This window comes from Oncorhynchus keta, chromosome 18, assembly GCF_023373465.1.
Source record: "Oncorhynchus keta strain PuntledgeMale-10-30-2019 chromosome 18, Oket_V2, whole genome shotgun sequence".
Lineage (NCBI taxonomy): Eukaryota > Metazoa > Chordata > Actinopteri > Salmoniformes > Salmonidae > Oncorhynchus > Oncorhynchus keta.
In genome coordinates this window covers 14,492,079-14,515,694 of record NC_068438.1, presented here as the reverse complement: position 1 = coordinate 14,515,694, position 23,616 = coordinate 14,492,079, and the positions used below count along the sequence as shown (strand labels likewise).

General features: G+C 47.8%; 1 protein-coding gene across 15 annotated transcripts in view; it reads left to right on the top strand.

The window, feature by feature from the left end:
* LOC118371328 (histone-lysine N-methyltransferase MECOM) overlaps nt 1-23,616 on the top strand; it is a 211,859-nt gene that overhangs the window by 68,245 nt on the left and 119,998 nt on the right. For all 15 annotated transcript variants that reach the window (XM_052467449.1, XM_052467448.1, XM_052467444.1 and 12 more), the window contains one exon: nt 3,762-4,117. In XM_052467449.1, the coding sequence (XP_052323409.1) occupies nt 3,762-4,117 (356 nt within the window). The remainder of the gene's footprint in view (nt 1-3,761; nt 4,118-23,616) is intronic.

The window sequence follows — 23,616 nt, the reverse complement described above, 5'->3', positions numbered from 1 at the left end:
TCTATAAAGCCCCATAGTGCACTACTTCTGACCAGAGGTCTATAAAGCCCCATAGTGCACTACTTCTGACCAGAGGTCTATAAAGCCCCATAGTGATACAGTAGGATGGATAAAGTAGTCTAAAGTAGTGTGTTATGTGGTGAATAGTATGTCAGGCATAGCTAAGTCCTACTCTCAAAATACACTTTCATTCCCTAATACATAGTCCACTACTTCTGACCAGAGGTATATAAAGCCCCATAGTGCACTACTTCTGACCAGAGGTCTATAAAGCCCCATAGTCCACTACTTCTGACCAGAGGTCTATAAAGCCCCATAGTGCACTACTTCTGACCAGAGGTCTATAAAGCCCCATAGTGCACTACTTCTGACCAGAGGTCTATAAAGCCCCACAGTGCACTACTTCTGACCAGAGGTCTATAAAGCCCCATAGTCCACTACTTCTGACCAGAGGAGACGTAAAGTAATAGAATCCTTCCCAGGACACCACACACTGACGTCAAGAACAGATGCGCTACTCTTGGATTTAGTAAGAAGCCATTGCCATCTGCGCCAATGCAACATAGCCTAGATTTACATTTTTATTACTTCCAAAGAAAATAACTTTTGGAGGTTTTCGTACGCTTACAATGATGTTTTGATTCTTGCTTGAACAGTCGCTATAGATTGTATTTGGTTGTGATCTTTGCAAAATAACTGTTTCGGATACAGCAGTTGTTAACTCGACTGCTGATGCTCTTTGAGATAAGCTGTGGCTAAAGCTAGCCAACGAGCCATTTTACTGGTTGAAGTCCAAGTGTTTTTTTAAGAATAATGCATTTGATTTGCGATGATGACACACACGTTATATTAAGCAGGACATTCATACGAGCCTTCAAATCCAAAAGCAGTGTGAAATGCACTTGGAAGCAACATGTAAATAGAGGCTTTGTTTGCTGGCGTTCTATAAGGACTCCCCCGTGTTCTGCCAAATCACCCTTGTGCGGCAATGATTGCAAACACAAAAAGGGGTCTATGGGGTCAAAAGTAGTGCACTGTAAATAAGTCCTTTAGACTCCTTTGGTAGAGACACTAGTCGACAAGCAGACATTCAGTGGGCACATGTCAAATTACGCCCCTATATTTATAGTGCACCACTTCAGATCAGATCAGAGCCCCATAGTGCTCTGGTAGAAGTTGTAGTAGTAGTGCAGGGTTTACCGTGGCATCTGAGATGAGTACCCTTTCCCACTAATGAGCCAAACCAAGCTGAGCTGGCCTGGTTACGCATCCACCCACCATAGTTGCCAGAATCATGCTGGAAAGGATAATGTGAAAAGCAGGCATAGTTTGGTTTGAGTCGGCTCAATAGCGTGAAAAGTTTATTGTCACCTGTGGTCAGGTCGGTGTTGTAACAGAGCGGACCACACTTCCTCATCAGGGCTAGTCAGCCACGTGCGGCCTGGTCCCAAGCAGCCCGGCGAGGGTTCAAGGGTCGGCCTGTGGTGTCCTTTCTCACTGTACTCACAATTAACCTCCGCCGACCCGGCCTCAGCTTCCTCTGTTTTCACACAGCGGCTGAATGATGAAGGTCAGGAAAGGGAAATATAAAACAGTTTAGAACAGCACAATGCTACCATGTGGACCCGCCCAGCACCAAGCCAAGCCCCAGCTAGCCAAACAATCTGAACCAACGGCTGCTTCACTATTGACTCTCTCTCTCTCTCTCTCTCTCTCTCTCTCTCTCTCTCTCTCTCTCTCTCTCTCTCTCTCTCTCTCTCTCTCTCTCTCTCAATCTCTCAATCTCTCAATCTCTCAATCTCTCAATCTCTCAATCTCTCAATCTCTCAATCTCTCTCAATCTCTCAATCTCTCTCTCTCTCTCTCTCTCTCTCTCTCTCTCTCTCTCTCTCTCTCTCTCTCTCTCTCTCTCTCTCAATCTCTCTCTCTCTCTCTCAATCTCTCTCTCTCTCTCTCTCGCTCTCTCGCTCTCTCTGTTAGAGGTGTTTCTGGGCTACTCTACTATCACAGTATAATCAAGCCCTTTCCTTCTCTTCAGACACTTGGCCCTGTTATCACAGCCCTGCACCACTTTCCTCCGTCCCCTGTTTATTTTAACTACCCCTACTGATCAAATATTTGTGTTTGGACTGTATATTTTCCCATATTATGTTCAATTGAAGATGGAAGATGTAGAGATGATCCTTCCTCGTGGTCCTTAGTGTTAGGTCGTAGGTTAGGGGAGGACTGGTTTTTCACTCTGGGTCGGAGAAGGCATAAGCCTCACTCACAACTCTCACAGGGCCATGTTAGCTGTAATATGTCATTGATTTGTGCTTGATTACATAATTAGGGACTTATTTTGCATGGTGTATTTGTAGGACAATCATCTCCAGCTTCCATTTGGCTCATTCATCTCCCCTCCTCTCCCCTGTAACTATACTACATGACCAAAAGTATATGGACACCTGCTCGTCGAACATCTCATTCCAAAATCATGGGCATTAATATGGAGTTGGTCCCCCCTTTGCTGCTATAACAGCCTCCACTCTTCTGGGAAGGCATTCCTCTAGATGTTGGAACATTGCTGCTGGTATTTGCATCCATTCAGCCATAAGAGCATTAGTGAGGTCGGGCAGTGATGTTGGGCTATTAGGCCTGGCTCACAGGCGGCGTTCCAATTCATCCCAACGGTGTTCGGTGGGGTTGAGGTCAGGGCTCTGTGCAGGCCAGTCAAGTTCTTCCACAAATACCATTTCTGTACTGGCTTTGATTTGTGCACGGGTGCATTGTCATGCTGAAACAGGAAAGGGCCTTCCCCAAACTGTTTCCACAAAGATGGAAGCACAGAATTGTCTACAATGTCATTATATGCTACAGCATTAAGAATTCCCTTCCCTGGAACTAATGAGCCTAGGCCGGACCATCAAAAACAACCCCAGACCATTATTCGTTCTCCACCAAACTTTATAGTTGGCACTATGCATTCAGGCAGGTAGCGTTCTCCAGGCATCTGCCAAACCCAGATTAATCCGTCAAACTGCCAGATGGCAAAACGTGATTCATCACTCCAGAGAACGTATTTCCACTCCAGAGTCCAATGGCGGCGAGCTTTACACCACTCCTGCCGATGCTTGGCATTGCGCATGGTGATCTTAAGCTTGTGTGTGGCTGCTCGGCCATAGAAACATATTTCACAAAGCTCCCGACAAACAGTTCTTGTGCTGATGTTGCTTCCAGAGGCAGTTTGGAACTCGGTAGTGAGTGTTGCAACCGAGAGCAGTGTTGCAACTGGCGGTCCTGTTCTGTGCTCTTGTGTGGTCTACCACTTCACGGCTGAGCCGTTGTTGCTCCTAGACGTTTCAACTTCACAATAACACCCCTTACAGTTGACTGGGGCAGCTCTCGCAGGGCAGAAATTTGACGAACTGACTTGGAAAGGTGGCTTCCTATGACAGTGCCACATTGAAAGTCACTGTGCTCTTCAGTAAGGCAATTCTATTGCCAATGTTTGTCTATGGAAATAGCATGGTTGTGTGCTCGACTCTATACACCTGTCAGCAACAGGTGTGGCAGAAATAGCCGAATCCACAATTTTTTTTTACATACTTTTGGTGATGTAGTGTATTCCCCAGGTTGCTGCTGTTAATTAGAATGTGTTCTCAGTCAACTTACCTGGTAAAATAAGGGTTAAATAAATCAAATAAAAAGCTGTCTACACTGATGCTGTACTTTAGGTAGAAATGCTAGAGCCTCAAGTTCTCTCTCTCCCTCTCCTTCAGGTAATGGTGAGGACTTTGCCCTCTACCCCTCTGATGTTCTGGATGATGTGTGTGTGTCGGACGCATACCCCGTGGCACCATCCTCGGCCCCCCTAGCAGAAGACCACCCCTCCGCTGGCTTCTCCGCTGACGATGACACGTCTCCCCTGGAGCCGTCCCCCTTCCACTCTGCCATCTACATGCCCCAGGACGAGCTGCCTGTTCCCCCCGACTTCCAGCTGCGCCAGTCGGGCATCCCCGGTGTCGGTGGCATCCTGGGCATCTGGGCACGGAGGACGCTGGATGTGGGCGAGCGATTCGGACCATATGTGGGCGAGCAGCGGGCGTGCCTGAGAGACCCCACCCAAGGCTGGGAGGTAGGAGAAACACTTGCTGTTTATTGTCTGAACAGGGGATTCTCTTCTCTCTGTTCTCTGTTATGGAGGGAGGGATGGAGGGAGGGAGGAGAGCAGGTCTTTGTTCTTCTGTTAACTTTGTCTCTGCCTCTATGTTGGTCTCTGGGTTTTAAGTGTCCCAGTTGCTGTGGCGTTTGTTGCTGAGTGATGTGAGGTGATCTCACCTCAGCCCAGTCCAAAGGGGTAACAGAGAGTGTCCTCCAGGCAGCCCCTCTGTGGTCTGTATGCTCTTAACTCAATTAAAATGAAAAGCTATAAATCCTGTCTTTAGCCCCAGTTAAAGACCTACAGCGGCCATCAGCCAATCGCAATATTGGCCAGGCCGCCCACACAATTGAAGGCAGGGGTTACAGGACAAGGTCAGAGGTTAGGAAGTCAGGTGCAGCCTCTGTCTGTGTCAGCCCATGTCTCGTTTTACACAGGGGGATAGGAGGGGGAGGAGAGGGGGGAGAAGGTTGAGGTCATAAGGGTATCAGTCTAATTGAGATCCCCCTAAACAGATCCTCTCCTCTCATTTCGGGATGACAGACCTCCTACTCCTGTGAAAACACAGTCTTTGTCCTTCTGTAAGACAGCACTAGCAACACCACACATGACTATCTGCTGGTTCAATCAAACGATCAAACACTAGATAGCATCAATGCCTTTTGATGAATAAAATCAAGGGTGTAGACAAGATAAAAAAGATGATCTAACTATGATAACCTACAGAAGTCTCCCAACCCTTAGGCCCAATTTGACTCTAGCTGACTCCTCAGTGTTTGTAGAATATCATCTCTGGTCTATATAAATAGTTTGGGTTTGGATTTGGTTTGGATGGTGGAACGGTGGTCATGGTTAGACTTGCATCATCGACCATCAGGTCTAACTGAGTGGGTTTGGCTCCGACGGGACCAATAAATGGATTCACTCCCGCCGTACGTTTCTGTTCCAAGCAGCAACTTTTTGTTCATTATTTACTGCTACCATGAGACTCAGCACATCAATTGCCCCAATGGCGAAATGAAATCCTCTCTCTCTCTCTCTCCCTCTTTGATTTTTTAAATTATTTTTATATTTCACTAACATTGGGTTTGAAAATGATTTTAAAAGTATCTGTCTCGCCCAGAGAGAGATTTACGGCTGGTTGAACAAGCTCTCGGCCCTCTGTCTTTTTTTTCCCAGGGAAGGAAATAAAGGAAAAAGGTTTCATGAATTTTAATCCGCCGGTAATTTATGGGGAGCTTGAATAATATGTATTTAAAAGGAGCTGAGGATTATGGGAGAAAAGATGGGATGGCCGAGGAGGCAGCACTGTGTCATTATGTTTAATTACTTCACTGACAGCGGCCCATAACTCTTTCCATTAAGTAAATAAGTTGTAAAGAATTTATGATGAAATGCCACATTATTCAGAACGGATATTCAGTCATGACATCCCTGCATTAAATATGGTAAACGCCGTTAAGTCCCCCTCCATAGAAAGCCTCGCTCCATCGCCGCACGCAAACCGTCAATATGCCAATAAGCAAGAGGGTCTGTAAAAAAAATAATAATAATTGATTTGGTAAATGTGAGTTAAGATAGATCTGTTTGCTTTCATCATCAATTCTGCGCGGCGTGCCGGGGTGATGTCACCGACCAGGGAGCGATAAAGCGGTAGCGCCCATCTTGAGCGAGTGATGGAGGGCCGTGAGCGCCCGCCGCCCGGGTCCGTGACAGACCGGGGGAAGTTTGTCACCAGGGAGGCCAGCGCTCCACGCCATCACCATAAATTTGGGCATTATTCATAAAGGAATATAGTGAGTTATAGCAGAGATGCTTTATGATTACAGGAATGGGGAGTTATGGGTAAGATAGCTTCAGTAAATAAAGGACAGCCAATGTGGTTGTGAGGGCTGGAGGTCCTCCTGCTTTTCACTGAGGGCACAACAAGCCCAACCAGTCAGACCAGGTGTGTGTGTGTGTGTGTGTGTGTGTGTGTGTGTGTGTGTGTGTGTGTGTGTGTGTGTGTGTGTGTGTGTGTGTGTGTGTGTGTGTGTGTGTGTGTGTGTGTGTGTGTGTGTGTGTGTGTGTGTGTGTGTGTGTGTGCATGCGTGTGCATGCGTTGTATACTTTTCTATGTGGTTGCACGACAGATGTATACCTTGTTCACAGGAGCGTTATGATATTTCCCTCTTTTAAAAAAAAACTCTGCTTGTTTTACACGGTTTCATTTCAAACAAAATGGAGAGTGTGTTTTTCTACTGTATACAGGCTTCTTCTGGATGTCAAAATGATAACAACTAGAGGACGTGAGAGAAGAATGAATAAAGAGAGAGAGTTTTAGAGAGCCATGCTCCAAAGAAAGAAAGAAAAGAAGAAAGAAAGAAAGGGTTTATTTGTATTTGACCTGGTGTTCTTCATTAGAATCAGCAGCCGGCCTCCATCGTCTCTCCCTCCTCAATGAGATCTCACAAAAGTCGACTCCAGACCTGCTCAGCCGAGGACTGGAACAAGCACCATTTAGTGGAAACAGCAGGGGAGAGGTGAGGGGTGATGAGGGTGTTATCAAGGGTTGATCTATTAGTGGAAAGACAAAACTAACTAACCTGTTGTCTGACAGCCCAGGGATCAGCATGTGTTGCCTCCCTATTACATTGGAATGTTATTTTTGGGTTTTACTGTTGGATTTGATCAGGTTTATCACTGATAGATTGGAAATACATAGGTATAGCTATAATGTAGGTAATGCTGGTATTATAGAAGTAGATCGCATGTATTATTGTCACATAAATTGGGTCTGTATTATATGGGAACAATAATAGAATGAGGGACATACTTTTCCCAAAGCAGTTGAATGTTACTTTTACACGCAGTGATCCTTTCCCCCCTGGATACTCACAACTAGTCCATATTCTCCTTTCTTTTCTTGAGCCATGGGGCACATTGAAATTCAAACACTGTTTGTGTCCGTCCTCCTCAGCTCAGCCCACCAGCAACAATGAGAGAGACGGCCCAGCGAGAGAAAGAGTTATCCTCCGACTCAATGAGTTTTCACTGGGTTTCACCCACTGCCTCTCGCTTCATCACACTGGCCCACGGTTTACAGGTCCGGTCCACCACACTGGGCGGGGTGGTGGGGGAGGGGCCGGGACTCAGGGCCTTTGTGCATCTCTTGAGTGGGGGGTGGGAGGAGGGTGGGTGGTGTGGTGGAGATTAGAAGTGCTGGGTGAATGGGGAGTCGAGGATTAGGTGGGCTGGTCTGGTCTGGGCCTGCTTTCCAGCACAGGGCACAGTAAGGAGGGGAGGAGGTGCATGGAGCCTCTCTGCTGGTTGTCATTCAGATACCATTCAGATACCACATCAAGACCGGCAGACAGACACGACTAAGGAGGGTGGGAGGGAAGTAGAGCTTTAGGCAGGTTCGGCTCAGGAGGAGAGAAGGGAGGGAAGGTAAAGCTTTAGGCAGGTTCGAGTCAGGAGGAGAGAAGGGAGGGAGGTAGAGTTTTAGGCAGGTTGGAATCAGGAGGAGAGAAGGGGGGGAAGGTAAAGCTTTAGGCAGGTTGGAATCAGGAGGAGAGAAGGGAGGGAAGGTAGAGCTTTAGGCAGGTTGGAATCAGGAGGAGAGAAGGGGGAGGGCTTTAGGCAAATCAGGAGGAAAAAGCTTTAGGCAGGTTGGAATCAGGAGGAGAGAAGGGAGGGAAGGTAAAGCTTTAGGCATGTTGGAATCAGGAGGAGAGAAGGGAGGGAGGTAGAGCTTTAGGCAGGGAATTGGAGGCAGGTTGATCAGGAGGAGAGAAGGGAGGGAGGTAGAGCTTTAGGCAGGTTGGAATCAGGAGGAGAGAAGGGAGGGAAGGTAGAGCTTTAGGCAGGTTGGAATCAGGAGGAGAGAAGGGAGGGAGGTAGAGCTTTAGGCAGGTTGGAATCAGGAGGAGAGAAGGGAGGGAGGTAGAGCTTTAGGCAGGTTGGAATCAGGAGGAGAGAAGGGAGGGAGGTAGAGCTTTAGGCAGGTTGGAATCAGGAGGAGAGAAGGGAGGGAGGTAGAGCTTTAGGCAGGTTGGAATCAGGAGGAGAGAAGGGAGGGAGGTAGAGCTTTAGGCAGGTTGGAATCAGGAGGAGAGAAGGGAGGGAGGTAGAGCTTTAGGCAGGTTGGAATCAGGAGGAGAGACGGGAGGGAGGTAGAGCTTTAGGCAGGTTGGAATCAGGAGGAGAGACGGGAGGGAGGTAGAGCTTTAGGCAGGTTGGAATCAGGAGGAGAGACGGGAGGGAGGTAGAGCTTTAGGCAGGTTGGAATCAGGAGGAGAGGGGCGGGCCGGAGAGGGCGTGTTTTTTCTGCGCGGATAAGCCGTTGTCTTGAATGAATGCAGATGTCTCCTAACTGTCCCCCTGTCCTGTGTCTCCGACGGCCTGTCACCTCTGTCACCGGGGGAGAAAGAAGCCAAAAGAGTTTCACTCCCACCCAAAGGGACCCTTAATCCGCTGGCCCCAGCCTCTTTGACTGTCCCAGAGATGAACCCACACTGCAGCGTAGAGAGCCTGCAGCCACTGGGGAGGGATAAACCTCTCTGTCATTCACCAGCTTTCAATGAACACAAACTCTGAGACTCTCTCTCTCTCTCTCTCACACACAAGTACTTACAAATTCCAAGTAAGGTGGCCTGGCCTTGGGAACGATCTGAAAACAAAGTATCAGTGTATTGTTGTAGTCTTAATTCAACAGCAGTGAAGTCATTACATCACATTTTCAACATCCCTTACTACTCCCACTAAATGATGGCTAATTGGTGTCGTCGTGTTTACAGTTGTAAGATGCGTTCCGAGTTTCAATGACCGTTGCCGCCTATATAGCGTTAATGAATTGTAATAGTGGACAATAAAGTGAATTGAAATCTGTGGTGGCGTGTAGAGAGAGGCAGAAAGTCGGGTCACAATCCAATAGCCAGTGTACTGGAGTCAGTGGTGACCTAACAGCCCCCATCCATCCATCCATCAACCCTTCCATCCATCCATCAATATATCTCTCCATCCCCCCATCCATCTATCCCTCCATCCACCATCCCTCTATCCCTCCATCCCCCCATCCCTCTATCCCCCCATCTCTCTATCCCTGTTGAGGTTGTACAGGAACACTGCTACTGAGCACACATATTTTTTATAGAGGCCTCATCATCACACACACACCTAATTGTAATGAGAGTTAAGCTTGCAAATGAAACCTGGCTCTGTTTTCTGGTCTTAGGAAGGGTGTCTGTGTGTGTCCGTGTACGTGTTTGTGTGTGCATGTGTGTGTCCGTGTACGTGTTTGTGTGTGCATGTGTGTGTCCGTGTACGTGTTTGTGTGTGCATGTGTGTGTTTGTGCGCTGAGTGAGTTAGTGAGGGAAGGGGGCTCCATTGTTTCAGTGCAGCCTGCAGCACGACTGTGACTGTGGCCCTCTGCGTATAGGGACCTTCTTCACCCCCCCCCCCACCAACCCGCTTACTGTTGGGGGAAATAGAGCTGTGCCCAGCCACCCTAATCAGCTTACAGCGCTAATTCATCCCCAGCTTCAGTGCCTCAGCCCCAGCCCCAGCCCCTGCCCCAGCCCCAGCCCCAGCCCCAGCCCCAGCCCCAGCCCCAGCCCCAGCTCCAGCTCCAGCCCCATCTCCAGCCCCTGCCGCAGTCCCCAGTCCAAGTCCTAACTCCAGCCTCTACCAGGAAGAACACATTGCCATCATCCTCCATCCCTGCATTCTCCACCTATCCACCAGCTTCAGCTCTGCCTCTGCTACAGGTGGGGGCCACACAGCACCCTTCCCCGTTTACTTGGAGTGTGCTCCATCTTCTTAAACAGGCCCTGTGGGGCGTGTGTGTGTTTACAGTTTGTGTGCGTGCTTGTGTCTGTGTCTGCATGCATGCCATTGTCCACTCTGCCCCCTTTCGGGGCGATGAGCTTCCCTCCAATGTGACTGGAGGTCGATTGTCTTGGAGAGATGGTGTCTATTCAAAACAAAAAGACAAAAAAAGAGAGGTTGGGGGTCTTTCTCACTCCCTCTCATTTGATTAGTAATCCCTTTCTTTGGTCTAATCTGTCGTGTTTGGTGGTGGTGGAAGGGTAGCATGGGGGGAGAGGACTGTTATTATTGACGTTCTAATCTCGTGTGAGAGGAGCGAGGAAAGGCGAGCCACATTCAAAAGGCAGAGACAGAAAGAGAAAGAGACATAGAGAATTCCACTCCACGAGAGCACCGAGCGCGCATTCCAACAGTCTTGTCTCTAGGCCACTCTTCTCTCTTTTAGTCCAAGAGAAAAAAATACATTTACAAATTAACGATTTCCCCCCTCTATTCCTAGCCCTCTCCTCCCTCCTTCTCCTCCTCTCCTCCCCTCTCTCTCCCTCTCTCTGTCTGGCTGTGGATTCTCAGCAGGGAGGGGAAGCTCGGTTAACTAATTGAACAGGGTCAGAGGGAATTGCAGCAGGACAAAGACAGGCATCAGTGGCCCAGCCAGAGGAGGGTAGATCCACGACAACAATGCCAGGTGAAGGAGAGTGTGGATGGTGCGGGACGGGTAGCCTGAGGGGTCAGGGGTCACAGACCTTATTAGATCTCTGAAGAATAGGGTGACGTGTTTGGGTGGTGGGGGCGGGGGCTGGAGGGGGGTTCACCTGGTAGAAAGGCTACAATAGAGAGGGGGAGGGAGGAAGTAGGGGGGGTGGGGGCACTCCATTAAAGCTAACTTCTGAACAGCCCACTCAGGCCAGACAAGTGTCTGCACACCGGATGCCCCATGCTAGGCAGTGCAACACATCCTATAGGAAGGCCAAAGGAAATGCACAGAGCTTAAGTCAAACACAATGACCTATGTCTGTCTATACGTTTGTCGTGTCTCTATAGGTACAACCAATCTCCGTTGGTTGATTCTAAAATCAGGTGCCATTAGCTCGTATCTTAGGAACTTAGTATAAATGGTAATACTGCCTTGTAAGACATGCTATAAGACATGCTATAAGACATGCTATAAGACATGCTATAAGACATGCTTTATTCTGTCTACTGTCACCAGCTGTTTTTGCACTCTGAGTATGTCTCTGCTCAGATAGGATGTGATGGCACATTTGAATAAGGGTCTTTAAGATCTCACACCTCCCTAACTGTCTTCTCGGTCTCCCCTAGCATTACATCAAATCAAATCAAATGTTATAGGTCACATACACATGGTTAGCAGAGGTTATTGCGAGTGTAGCAAAATGCTTGTGCTTCTAGTTCCGACAGTGCAGCAATATCCAACATGTCATCTAACAAATTCAACAACAACTACCTAATACACACAAATCTAAGTAAAGGAATGGAATAATAATATATACATATAAATATATGGATGAGCAATGACCGAGCGTCATAGGCAAGATGCCAGGTGAAGGAGGGTGTGGATGGTGCGGGGTGGGTATAAAAGACATGTATATGAGATGAGTAATGCAAGATATGTAAACATTCTTAAAGTGGCATTATTAAAGTGACCAGTGTTCCATTTATTAAAGGGTGATTTCAAGTCTGTATGTTGGCAGCAGCCTCTCTGTGTTAGTGGTGGCTGTTTAACAGTCTGATAGCCTTGAGATAGAAGCTGTTTTTCAGTCTCTCGGTCCCAGCTTTGATGCACCTGTACTGACCACACCTTCTGGGTGGAAGCAGGGTGAACAGGCAGTGGCTCGGGTGGTTGTTGTCCTTGGTGATCTTTTTGGCTTTCCTGTGACATCGGGTGCTGTAGATGTCCTGGAGGGCAGGTAGTTTGCCCCCGGTTATGCATTGTGCAGACCGCACCACCTTCTGGAGAGCTTTGCATCTGTGCATCTGTAAAAGTTTGTGTGGGTTTTAGGTGACAAGCCAAATTTCTTTAGCCTCCTGAGGTTGAAGAGGCACTGTTGCGCCTTCTTCACCACACTGTCTGTGTGGACCATTTCAGTTTGTCTGTGATGTGTACGCCGAGGAACTTAAAACTTTCCACCTTCGATGGTGTCCTGTCGATGTGGATAGGGAGGTGCTCCCTCTGCTGTTTCCTGAAGTCCACGATTATCTCCTTTTTTTTGTTGACGTTGAGTGAGAGGTTGTTTTTCTGACACTATACTCTGAGGGCCCTCACCTCCCCCGGTAGGCTGTCTCGTCGTTGTTGGTAATCAAGCCTACCACAGTAGTGTCGTCTGCAAACTTGATGATTGAGTTGGAGGTGTGAGTAGCCACGCAGTCGTGGGTAAACAGAGAATACAGGAGGGGGCTGAGCACGCACCATTGTGGGGCCCATGTGTTGAGGATCAGTGGGGTGGAGATGTTGTTTCCTACCTTCACCACCTGGGGGTGGCCCGTCAGATAGTCCAGGGCCCAATTGCATAGGGCGGGGTTGAGACCCAGGGCCTCTAGCTTCATAATGAGCTTGGAGGATACTATGGTGTTGAATGCTGAGCTACTGTCAATTAACAGAATTCTTACATAGGTATTCCTCTTGTTCAGATGGCTTAGGGCAGTGTGCAGTGTGATGGTGATTGCATCGTCTGTGGATCTGTTGGGGCGGTATGCAAATCGCAGTGGGTCTAGGGTGTCAGGTAGGGTGGAGGTGATATGATCCTTGACTAGTCTCTCAAAGCACTTCATGATGATGGAAGTGAGTGCTACGGGGTGATAGTAATTTAGTTCAGTTACCTTTGCTTTCTTGGGTACAGAAACAATGTTGGACATCTTGACACAAGTGGTGACAGCTTGAGATAGGGAGAGATTGAATATGTCCGTAAACACACCAGTCAGCTGGTCTGCGCATGCTCTGAGGACATGGCTAGAGATGCCATCTGGGCCGGGCAGTCTTGCGAGAGTTAACACGTTTAAATGTCTTACTCACGTCGGCCACGGAGAAGGAGAGCCCGCAGTCCTTGGTAGCAGGCCGCCTTGGTGGCACTGTATTATCCTTAAAGCGGGCAAAGAAGGTGTTTAGTTTGTCTGAAAGAAAGACGTCGGTGTCCGTGACGTGACTGGTTTTCTTTTTGTAGTCCGTGATTGTCTGTAGACCCTGCCACATGCGTCTTGTGTCCGAGCCGTTGAATTGCGACTCCACTTTGTCTCTATACATCACCCTTTTCTCCAGTGTGCACTACCCTCTCTCTCTGTCACACACATATATATATATATATGCCATTTAGCAGACGCTTTTATCCAAAGCGACTTACAGTCATGTGTGCATACATTCTACGTATGGGTGGTCCCGGGGATCGAACCCACTACCCTGGCGTTACAAGCGCCATGCTCTACCAACTGAGCTACAGAAGGACCATCACATACAGTACATGTACTCTCACTCAGAAACACACACCTTAAATCGCAAAAACCCATGTTCACACACAGTCACCCAGACAGGAGTGAAAATTAGGAGACCCTTAAATGGGTGCACAGGAAGCCGAGGTGATGAATTCTATGTGCGGGGATACGTCCACCCAGCTCACAGTTACCTTATCTAGGGGCTCCCTTTAAACACACTGCTGATTGTTTCCAAATGGTCTCCTGGTGGGATAGAAAGAGAAAGAGGGGGAGATTGAAAGAGAGAGAGAGTTTGTGTGTGAGAGAGAGAGAAACAGGGAGAAATACGGGCGCTCCAGGCACAGCCAGGCAGGACTTTTAGGCTAGAATCTCTTACATGGTTATTATGTCCTAGAATTCTCAGAGCAGTGTGTGTGTGTTTGTACGTACATGCGTGTGTGTTTTTATGTATATGCATGTGTGTGTGTGTGTGTGTGTGTGTGTGTGTGTGTCATTTTCTCCTAGTAGCTCGTTCCTGTGTGTTATACGAGTTTGTGTGTGGGAGCGTGCGCGAGCGTGTAATGTGACCATGTCAGTTTTGGAAATGTGTGTGCGACTCACTCACTCCCTCTCTCCCTTGTCCCAGTTCAAAGGCTAATGGGTGTGGGGGTCTAGTTTGAGAGCTCATTACCAGGTTAAGAGCTAAAACACAGGCAGGCAGGCCAGCATATTCAGACCCTGACACAGAGCAACACCATAGTCCTCTTCCAATTGCTCCATATTGCTCCTCCAATTACGGTAGAGCAGATCCAACGGGAGAGCTGCCACCGTGGAGAGGAAGCAGAGGCCCGATGGCTGTAATGAGGTCCTAACCCATACAGTGGGCCATTATGGCATAATGCTTTAATTTGAGCCATATGATAGCCATTGCGTGTCTAAGTTATTGAAAAGTCTATATTTGTGAGCTTCCCCTCACCTCTTTATGTGGCCTGGGTTCTGAGAGTCGTTGTAGACTCCATAGAGGGAGAGAGAAACACAAGGGGTATTGATACGGTACCCTGTGGCACAACTAAGAGCTATCGCGTAAGACTAACACCCAAAACTTGATATTGACATATACCCATACCAGGCCTGAGTTCAAATATTATTTGAAAATACTCAAATACACTGTGATGCATTTACCCCAGTTATGAAAATAGTATTTCAAACAAGTATTTGAAAATACTGTCAAGTTCAATTTGGTAGACTGTTTTGATTTTACAAATAACAATTCAAATTGTTTTGGGCTGTGTATTTGAAAATACTCAAATACACAGAAAAAGTATTTTAAATACCAGATAGTCAAATACACAAGTATTTGCACCCAGTTCTGACCCATACCATATTATTAGTGCCCTGAGTTTATCCTTACCAGTGACCACATAACTTGATCAAGAAGAACTCTGGGCCCTACTCTAGTTGAACTCAGGGCCTATCTCTTACTGTTACACATTGATCCCATTAACACATGTGGATCCATGTAGCTGTGTTTGAGTGAGTGTGTGTGGAAGCGTTGGGATCTTCCAGTCAGATCTGAAATAACACTACCTTATTTCATAGTTGTGCTTTTCTTAGAAATCATCTCAGCAAAAACATATTGCAGTGCACAGTACATATGCTGTGAATCAGGTTTCATTTGTGCCAAGCTATATTTGCTATTTGTATACGTTCAGATCAACTTCAGGAATGTTATTTTAACTTTGTTACGTCGGTATATTTTTCATATCCAACATTGTTCATTGTTTAAAGAAATAAATGAAGTAATAAAAAGCCAACTCTTATTGGATTAGACGGCAAGCATATCTTCATGTGTTTTGCATTACTCTTTTCTAAACTTCTGTGTGAGGTAAGTGACTGGGGCTAGACATGGCAGTCACCCTGCAATCCACACATAAATGCAGCCCACTCATCCGCGGACAAAGTGGGACAGATAAAGTTTCTCCTCCAACCGCTGGGAGAGGGAGAGAGGGAGAGAGGGAGAGAGGGAGAGAGAGAGAGAGAGAGAGAGCTAGAATAATAGAGCAATAGAGTGAGAGAGAGAGAATGTCAGAGTGAATGAAACAATGAGCGAGTTAAAGGATGTACGTGTCTATTGTCAGTGAGAGATTGGGAGGAAGAAAAGGGACATGCACTGACTGGGAGATAGATTCCCCGGGGCTTTGAAGGGAACATTCTGAAGTGTCCCATAATAGGATTTTCCAGACTCCAGCAGGTATTCTGAGTGGGACTTTGTTTCTCAGGACTCCCAGATAAGGGTTAATGGAGCCCGATGGTTCCTTGGCCGCACAGACGCTCGGGGAGGCTACGCCACTCCCACCCATTGGCCTGCTTTGTCAGCACCAATCCGTCAGAAAGGATTTCTCCCCCGGACTAAAACTTAGCAGCCATTTCTGACACATCCAACAAACTTAATTGTTGTCTCCCGCTCCTGGCGCAGGCCTGTCAAGTCTTAACGAGTTAGCATCTTCCACAAGGATGAGAGAAAGTCTCACGGAAATCAATTTCTCAGCCGATTACACTTTGTCATCAGCCAAAACAAAAAAAAGAAAAGGACAGAGAGCAGAGCTGTGGGATCTCTCTTCTCTCTCTCTCGCCTCTGATTGTTCCCTCTTTTTCTTCGGGTCCATTTTTATGGTCGCTTCCTTTCCCCTCCGAGACACATTATGACAGGCATTGTAATCTCTTTAGAGACGTGGGGACCCTCTCTTTCACACTCCTCTCTGGCCCTGAGTGACAGCGGGACGGGTTCCAACTGCTACCCACAGCCATAAATCAACCCACCGCCTGGCACGGCTGGTGCACTGCTGGACCGGCCTACACTTCCTGAACCACTACCAGTTCCTGCAGGGGACAAAAAGGCCTTTGTGGGTTTCTTTGGGCAAGCCAGATACAGGTCCTCTCCCTTTGAGAGCGCTGAGGTTTATGAGCGACGCTGCCGAGAGGAGCTGTGGGAGGGCAGGCCAAACCAGAAGGAGAGAGAGGGAGTGGGGAGTGGGGGGTTAAGAGGGAGAAAAGTTGAGAGCCTTGCCATGACCTCCTCCAGTGAAGTGCCTACGTTTTGTCCCTCCCCGCTGGGCAAAACCTTTGTTCCACATCATTTCAACCCAAAGAATCGATGTGATGACATTGAATCAACGTGTGGAAATGACATGGTGAAATGTTTTCACGTTGAATTCATGTTAGTTGACAACTCAACCAAATATCAATAAATAAACTGACGTCTGTGCCCAGTGAGTCTTCATTTATCTAACAGATTCCTATTGTTTACCCCCCACCCTACTTTCACTTCAATAAACTATAGAAACAGCCAGCAGTTCAGTGTCCCAGACCAGCCCTCTTCATGATGATCCTGTTCATGTAAACAAGGGCCACCGTTTTACCTTAGACAAAACAAAATTAATAAAGCTAGGTGCAAAACTGAAACAAAAAAAACATTTCAGGCTTTCCCTCACCAAAAGTGGCCTCCCACACCCCATTCCCCCATCCTCCATCCAACCTCCATCTTACCTCAATGCTTCACCGTCTCCACCTCAGCGTCAGCCAGTTAGAGACGACTGTTTTCTTTCGGACACAGATCAAGACATTACAACCGCCCCGGGCCCCAGGGGGACCATGTTGGGATGCTGTTGTGAAGCTTCTGACTCCGCCGTAAATCTGGTGTGGGTGTCCCATCTCCGCGGTGCCTGTGCGATGAGAACGCCAATGAGGCGTGAGGGTGAACATTCCTGGGCCGTTCTCACAGAAACCCCTGGGTTTTCGCTCTCGGCAAAGTAACACTTCTGACTGGTGCTTCTCTCTGCAGCTGCCCAGCTGTCTATTTTCCACCCTACTGGAATGGCGCTCTCCTCCATACTCCCAGACTTTTGGTGTAAAAATGTCCAGGGAACTTTGCTTATTTAGCATATAGCGCCGTGTTTGTGTTAACTGATGAATATGAGGCACCGTCATGTGTGTTATTCCACTGTCTATGAAAGATCGTTCTACTGCCAAGCGGCTGTGCACCAATGTGGATTTTTCCCATAATCCACCAGCAGTATTGTGTCTGTGTTGTAGTCGAGCCACAGAGCTCTCAGTGTGTGAAGTCTGTGGAGTCTGCTAATATAATGAGTAGAGAGTAGAGACTGTGCATGGCCATGAATACACTTCCAGGGAACAGCCTTGTTAAGACCAAGTGCCTGGGAAAGATTGTGGTTATTCTGGGTTGTAGTAGGTAATGGGGGAGATTTGTGGTCGGTAGTGGTAGCAGTCGGGGGACTGTGTGTGGTTGTTAGGCCATAGAAATAGAATTACTAGAGGCGAGAAAGCTTCTCAGACCACAGCAATGTGATTGGACCACTCATGGGAACACTCAATATGGCCACCGGTCTGCCCATCACAGAACATTGACTTGAATGAGAATGTCTGCTCTAGAAATTATATTTCTATGGCCAGGGCTGTGGCAAACAGGTTGTACTTGGTGTAGCTCTAGTCTACTGTGTGTGGTGGTCTGGGTTGTGCTGGATCCGGGGCCTGTGTACCTCAGACTCTCCTCATGGGCCAGGCCTGTTGCAGCCTCAACCTACTGCAACGGTGGCAGGCTGGGTCCGGGGCCTGTGTACCTCAGTCTCTCCACACAACAGACAGGTTAGCCACGTCAGCCAGATTTTTCACCCAAATGGAAATTCTGCCTGTCACCTCTCCTGCCGCCTCCAACCGCCTCCCCTGTCCAATCCGTCACTCCACGCCGCCGGCCGTGCAAATAGGCCTGCCACTCTCACTGTCATCAGGGTAACGGATGTCCCGTCATTACTGCAGGGTGGGGTGAGGTGCACCCAGGTCCACTCCCCAACCCACCCTCTCTGGTGATGAGCTTCCCCTCCCTCAGCAGTTGGTTAGGAAGGAAGGGCAGTGTAGAAAGGAGGAGGCGGGTTAACACCCCCCATCACTCCCCCTCCCCTCTACCCCATCTCTCTGGTCCAGACTCAAAAGCAACCATAAGAAGAAAATAAATCGTGTCCACCGCCCGGACTGGTAACCCAAACGGCCGTCATAAATAACGGGGGCCTATTTGAAGGGGAAGATGGGGGCATTAGAAGCTATTTACACTGCGGTAGCCATGCCATCGATCACGAGCAGGCGGCCCATAGATAAGAGAGCTCTGATGTCACGGTTATTTATGATGATCTCTGACAGTAAGGCTACAAAGAGATTTTCCGGCCGACAGCTCCATCCGTTTTTTTGGGGATATGATGCATTCTGTCGTCAGGGAAACAATCAGGGGTGGCTGCCACAATGGCCGGCAGAGCGCCACGGATGCCTGCCCCTGATACACAACCCCTCAATCCAGCCCTCCCTCCCTCGCCACCCAGACAAATGGCATAAGTGTGATTAGGCTCATAAAAAGGGGGGAGAGGGGAGACCTCTGAGCCAGTTATGTCTCTGTCCCACAGCATCATGTACAGTAGTAGGAGACTATGAGGCTACATGGAAGCCTATGGAAGAGCATATAGAGAGTGTGGACACACTGGTGGTGGACACACACCGCTACACACACACACACCGGCATGTTCGCTGGGGCTGGCGTTACACACACAAGGCCCTAGCACGCATACAGTACCAGTCAAAAGTTTGGACACACCTACTCTTTATTTGTACTATTTTCTACATTGTAGAAACTAAAACTATGAAATAACACACATGGAATCATGTAGGAACCAAAAAATGTGAAAGAAATCAAAATATATTTCAGTTTTCAGATTTCTGAAAGTAACCACCCTTGGCCTTGGTGACAGCTTTGCACACTCTTGGCATTCTCTCAACCAGCTTCATGAGGAATGCTTTTCCAACAGTCTTGAAGGAGTTCCCACATACGCTGAGCACCTGTTGACTGCTTTTCCTTCACTCTGCGGTCCAACTCATCCCAAACCATCTCAATTGGGTTGAGGTCGGGTTAAGCTGGTTAAGTGTGCCTTGAATTCGAAATGAATCACAGACAGTGTCACCAGCAAGCACCATCACTCCTCCTTCATGCTTCACGGTGGGAAGCACACATTCAGAGATCATCCGTTCACCTACTTTGCGTCTCACAAAGACACGGCGGTTGGAACCAAAAATCTCAAATTTGGACTCATCAGACCAAAGGACAGATTTCCACCGGTCTAATGTCCATTGCTCGTGTTTCTTGGCCCAAGCAAGTGTCTTCTTATTATTGGTGTCATTTAGTAGTGATTTCGTTGCAGCAATTCAACCATGAAGGCCTGATTCATGCAGTTTCCTCTGAACAGTTGATGTTGAGATGTGTCTGTTACTTGAACTCTGTGAAGCATTTATTTGCTCTACAATCAGAGATGCAGTTAACCCTAATAAACGTATCCTCTGCAGCAGAAGTAACTCTGGGTCTTCCTTTCCTGTGGTGGTCCTCATGAGAGCCAGTTTCATCATAGCGCTGGATGGTTTTTGCCACTGCACTTGAAGAAACTTTCAAAGTTCTTGAAATGTTCCGTTGTGACTGTCTTAAAGTAATGAGGGACTGTCATTTCTCTTTGCTTATTTGAGATGTTCTTGCCTTAAAATGGACTTGGTCTTTTACCAAATAGGGCTATGTTCTGTTTACCACCCCTACTTTGTCACAACACAACTGATTGGCTCAAACGCATTAAGAAGGAATTTGATTTGTTTAACACTTTTTTTTAGGTTACTACATGATTCCATATGTTTTATTTCATAGTTCTGTTCTCTTCCCTATTATTTTACAATGTATAAAATAGTAGAAATCGAGAAAAACCCTTGAATGAGTGGGTGTGCACACGCATGCGCATGCACAGGCACACGCCGACCAGGGCACAGAGATTACTGTAAGCTGTAAAAAGCTGTCTTAAGCTGAAAAAATTGGCCGAAGAGAAAGAGAAAGAGAAAGAGAGAGAGAGTCCCTGGGCTGTAGCAGGAGTGGTGGAGAGGGGCGGAATGAAGTTAAGAACAGGAGTTTGGCGCGGCTCCCCTCTTTCTGTGTTTTCAGTCGCCAGCTCCTCCAAGCAGATGCAGGAATATTGTGAATATTAGTAAGGAACTTCTAGCCTGGGTCCAATCTCAGGGACTCTCCAAGAGAAGGCAGGCTAGATGCGGGCTTCGAACGCTCATTACCCCCTCAAGACTGCCCCTACCTATTCCCAACACCCCCACCTCCTCATCCTCATCCTCAATACACTCACGACTTCAAAACAACAACACAGAATGCACAAAACAGCAAAACAACAAGATGTGTGGAGTCTAAGTCCTGCCCAGCCCTGATAACAGTGGCCGGGGCTTTAAATCAGCAAACACATGTGGCCGTTTGATGTGTCCCTTATCTTGGCAACTAGAAACACTCCCAGAGTTCTACAGCGAGATCAAATTCCTTGCAATTAATCTGCAGTTTTTTTTTCATATAAAAAACGTTGTCGGAAAAAACACTCAAGCACAGGCCGTGTCCACACGCGGCCTGGCACAGCGCTTCCGGGGGCTTTCATGCTGCTAATGAGAAAGTGTGCAGAGAGAGAGAGAGAGAGCTGGGGAAGTATTTGAGTGTAACTCCTTACGGACTTGTTGTGTAGCTCCTTAACACCACATGGTTCATCTCAGATGAGCAGAGAGGGAGTTTATAGGTGATGACAGCTGAGAGGGAGAAACCGTCCTGGCACAGAAGAGCTCTCACAGAGGAGTACAAAGAGTCAGCGGAGGGGGGCATTACTCACAAAGGGGTGGGGTGTTCAAGGGGAACGGAGAGACACAATACAACGGGGTCAGTACTGGGTCACCTAAAGTCCATGAACTGGAGGCTCCTGTGTGCTGTCACAGGCATGAGCAGTCCCGTCCTCACCCAGAGACACACAGACAGACGGACAGAGTTACAGACACTCACCACAGCATGCACCCGCACACACACACACACACACACACACACACACACACACACACACACACACACACACACACACACACACACACACACACACACACACACACACACACACACACACACACACACACTCAGACAGTGTATTAGGAGGAGTGTGTGTAGGTGTGGGGGAATCATTGGGATGGGATGGAGAGTTCTCTCAACTTTGCCCTCTCAACTCTGACCCATGTGCTGACAAACAGCAAGGCGTAGAGCATGGCTGTTTCCATGGTGACACTCTAGGGTCATGATGAGGTTAGAGCACTTCCTCATTCCTACAGGTGCTGCCATAATATCTCCTATCAACTGTGTGTGTTGGTACAGTGTGTGGTAAGTGTGTGTGTGTGTGGTGTATTCATTTGTTAATTTGTTCATTCGTGTTTGCATGCATCTGAGTGTATGTGTGTGCTTGTGCGTTGTGTGTGTCCCCAGCGTCAGTATCCGACAGAGACACTGAAGACTACTTTCCTTCCCGCGCGCAGCCCACCAATGGATGAATCCTCCAGGCCCGCGGCAGCCCCTCGTCCCTATCCCAGCCTGCCTTGGGGGTGGGGGGGATCTTTTGTTAGAGGACAATGTGGGTAATAAATCTGGATCTGGTAAATAGCCCATGAATAAAAGGAGATTTTATCCTCGGTGGCACGTGGAAGATTTAGTGCGCGATGCAACATGCATCTTCAGAACATCTACAAAGTGGTCACTCAGCGAGCTTTAAGAGGCATAAAAAGCAGACGGTAGTTCATTAAACCTCCAACATGAAGATGGGCTCACGGTGGGTGATTTAGCGCCGACAGGTGCATATATATCCTACCGTGGCTCTCTCTCTCTCTCTCTCTCTCTCTCTCTCTCTCTCTCTCTCTCTCTCTCTCTCTCTATATATATATATATATATATATATATATATATATATATATATATATATAAATACAGAGGGTGAGAGGGAGATAGAGAGAGAGAGAGAAAGAGGGTGAGAGACAGGGTGAGAGAGAGAGTGAGAGAGGGAGAGAGAGAGGGTGAGAGAGAGAGGGTGAGAGAGAGAGGGAGAGAGAGAGGGAGAGAGAGAGAGAGAGGGTGAGAGGGAGGGGGTGAGAGGGAGAGGGAGAGAGAGAGAGAGAGAGAGGGAGAGAGAGAGAGAGAGAGAGAGAGGGAGAGAGAGAGAGAGAGAGAGAGAGAGAGAGAGCGAGAGAGAGAGAGGGTTGAGAAAGTGTTTACTTGTCTTTAACGTATCAGGTCCAGTTCAAGACTACAGGCCCCCCACCGATTCAGAACCACTTGGTTTATAGACAGTGGACCTCTCTTGTCTCTAGTACTGTGTTGAGGGCCATTTTAAGTGGTACATGAAGTGGAATAGTGAGGAGTGTTGGTTTTACCCCATGATGGTCCAGGGGATGGGGGTGGGGGTGCAGAGGAAGAGGGGTAACGTTGGGGTCAGGACAGAACAGTGAACTTTTCACCTCATGTTGACTAACTCAATGTTGGGTGTGTGACAACATATATGTAAATGAGTATTGTATGGAGAGAAGTATGTCTAGAGAGAGAGTGAGAGAATCAGTTGTATGCAAACACTGCATATTCGTACTGTGCTAGGCCTGTGCCATTCACCATTTTGCATGTGACTGGTTTCAGTATGAAAATGTTCTCTGTTTGCCTTCCTTGTCTCAGATTCTTACCGTTTCTTTACACAAACAACCTGTTATTCACACATATTATCTCTCTCAATGCATTCCCTGTAATCAGGTTTCTATCTTATTTGTTCTCCTTGATTAAACGACACACCTTCGCAAGTCATTCTGTCTCAGCTATAAGCACTTGCTCCGCTAAGCCGTTTAGAAGTGGAACATTAAATATTTAAATGACAGCGTCCCAGAAGGCATCCTGTTCCCTTTATAGTTCACTCCTTTTGACCAGGGCCCATAGGGGAATAGGGTGCCATTTGGGATGTACACTTGGTCCCAGATTCCTTCTGTGTGCTTTTCTGCCAGTGATCGGCTTTCACTGAGCACTCAGCGGTCTGTTTGTCCTATACAAACACTGCTCAAGATCACAGCCCCATACTCACAGACACACACACAAACACACACACACACACGCACGCACGCACGCACGCACGCACGCACGCACGCACGCACACACACACACACACACACACACACACACACACACACACACACACACACACACACACACACACACACACACACACACACACACACACACACACACACACACACACACACACACACACACACACACACACACACACACACACACTCTGATGGCCAATGCAAGACT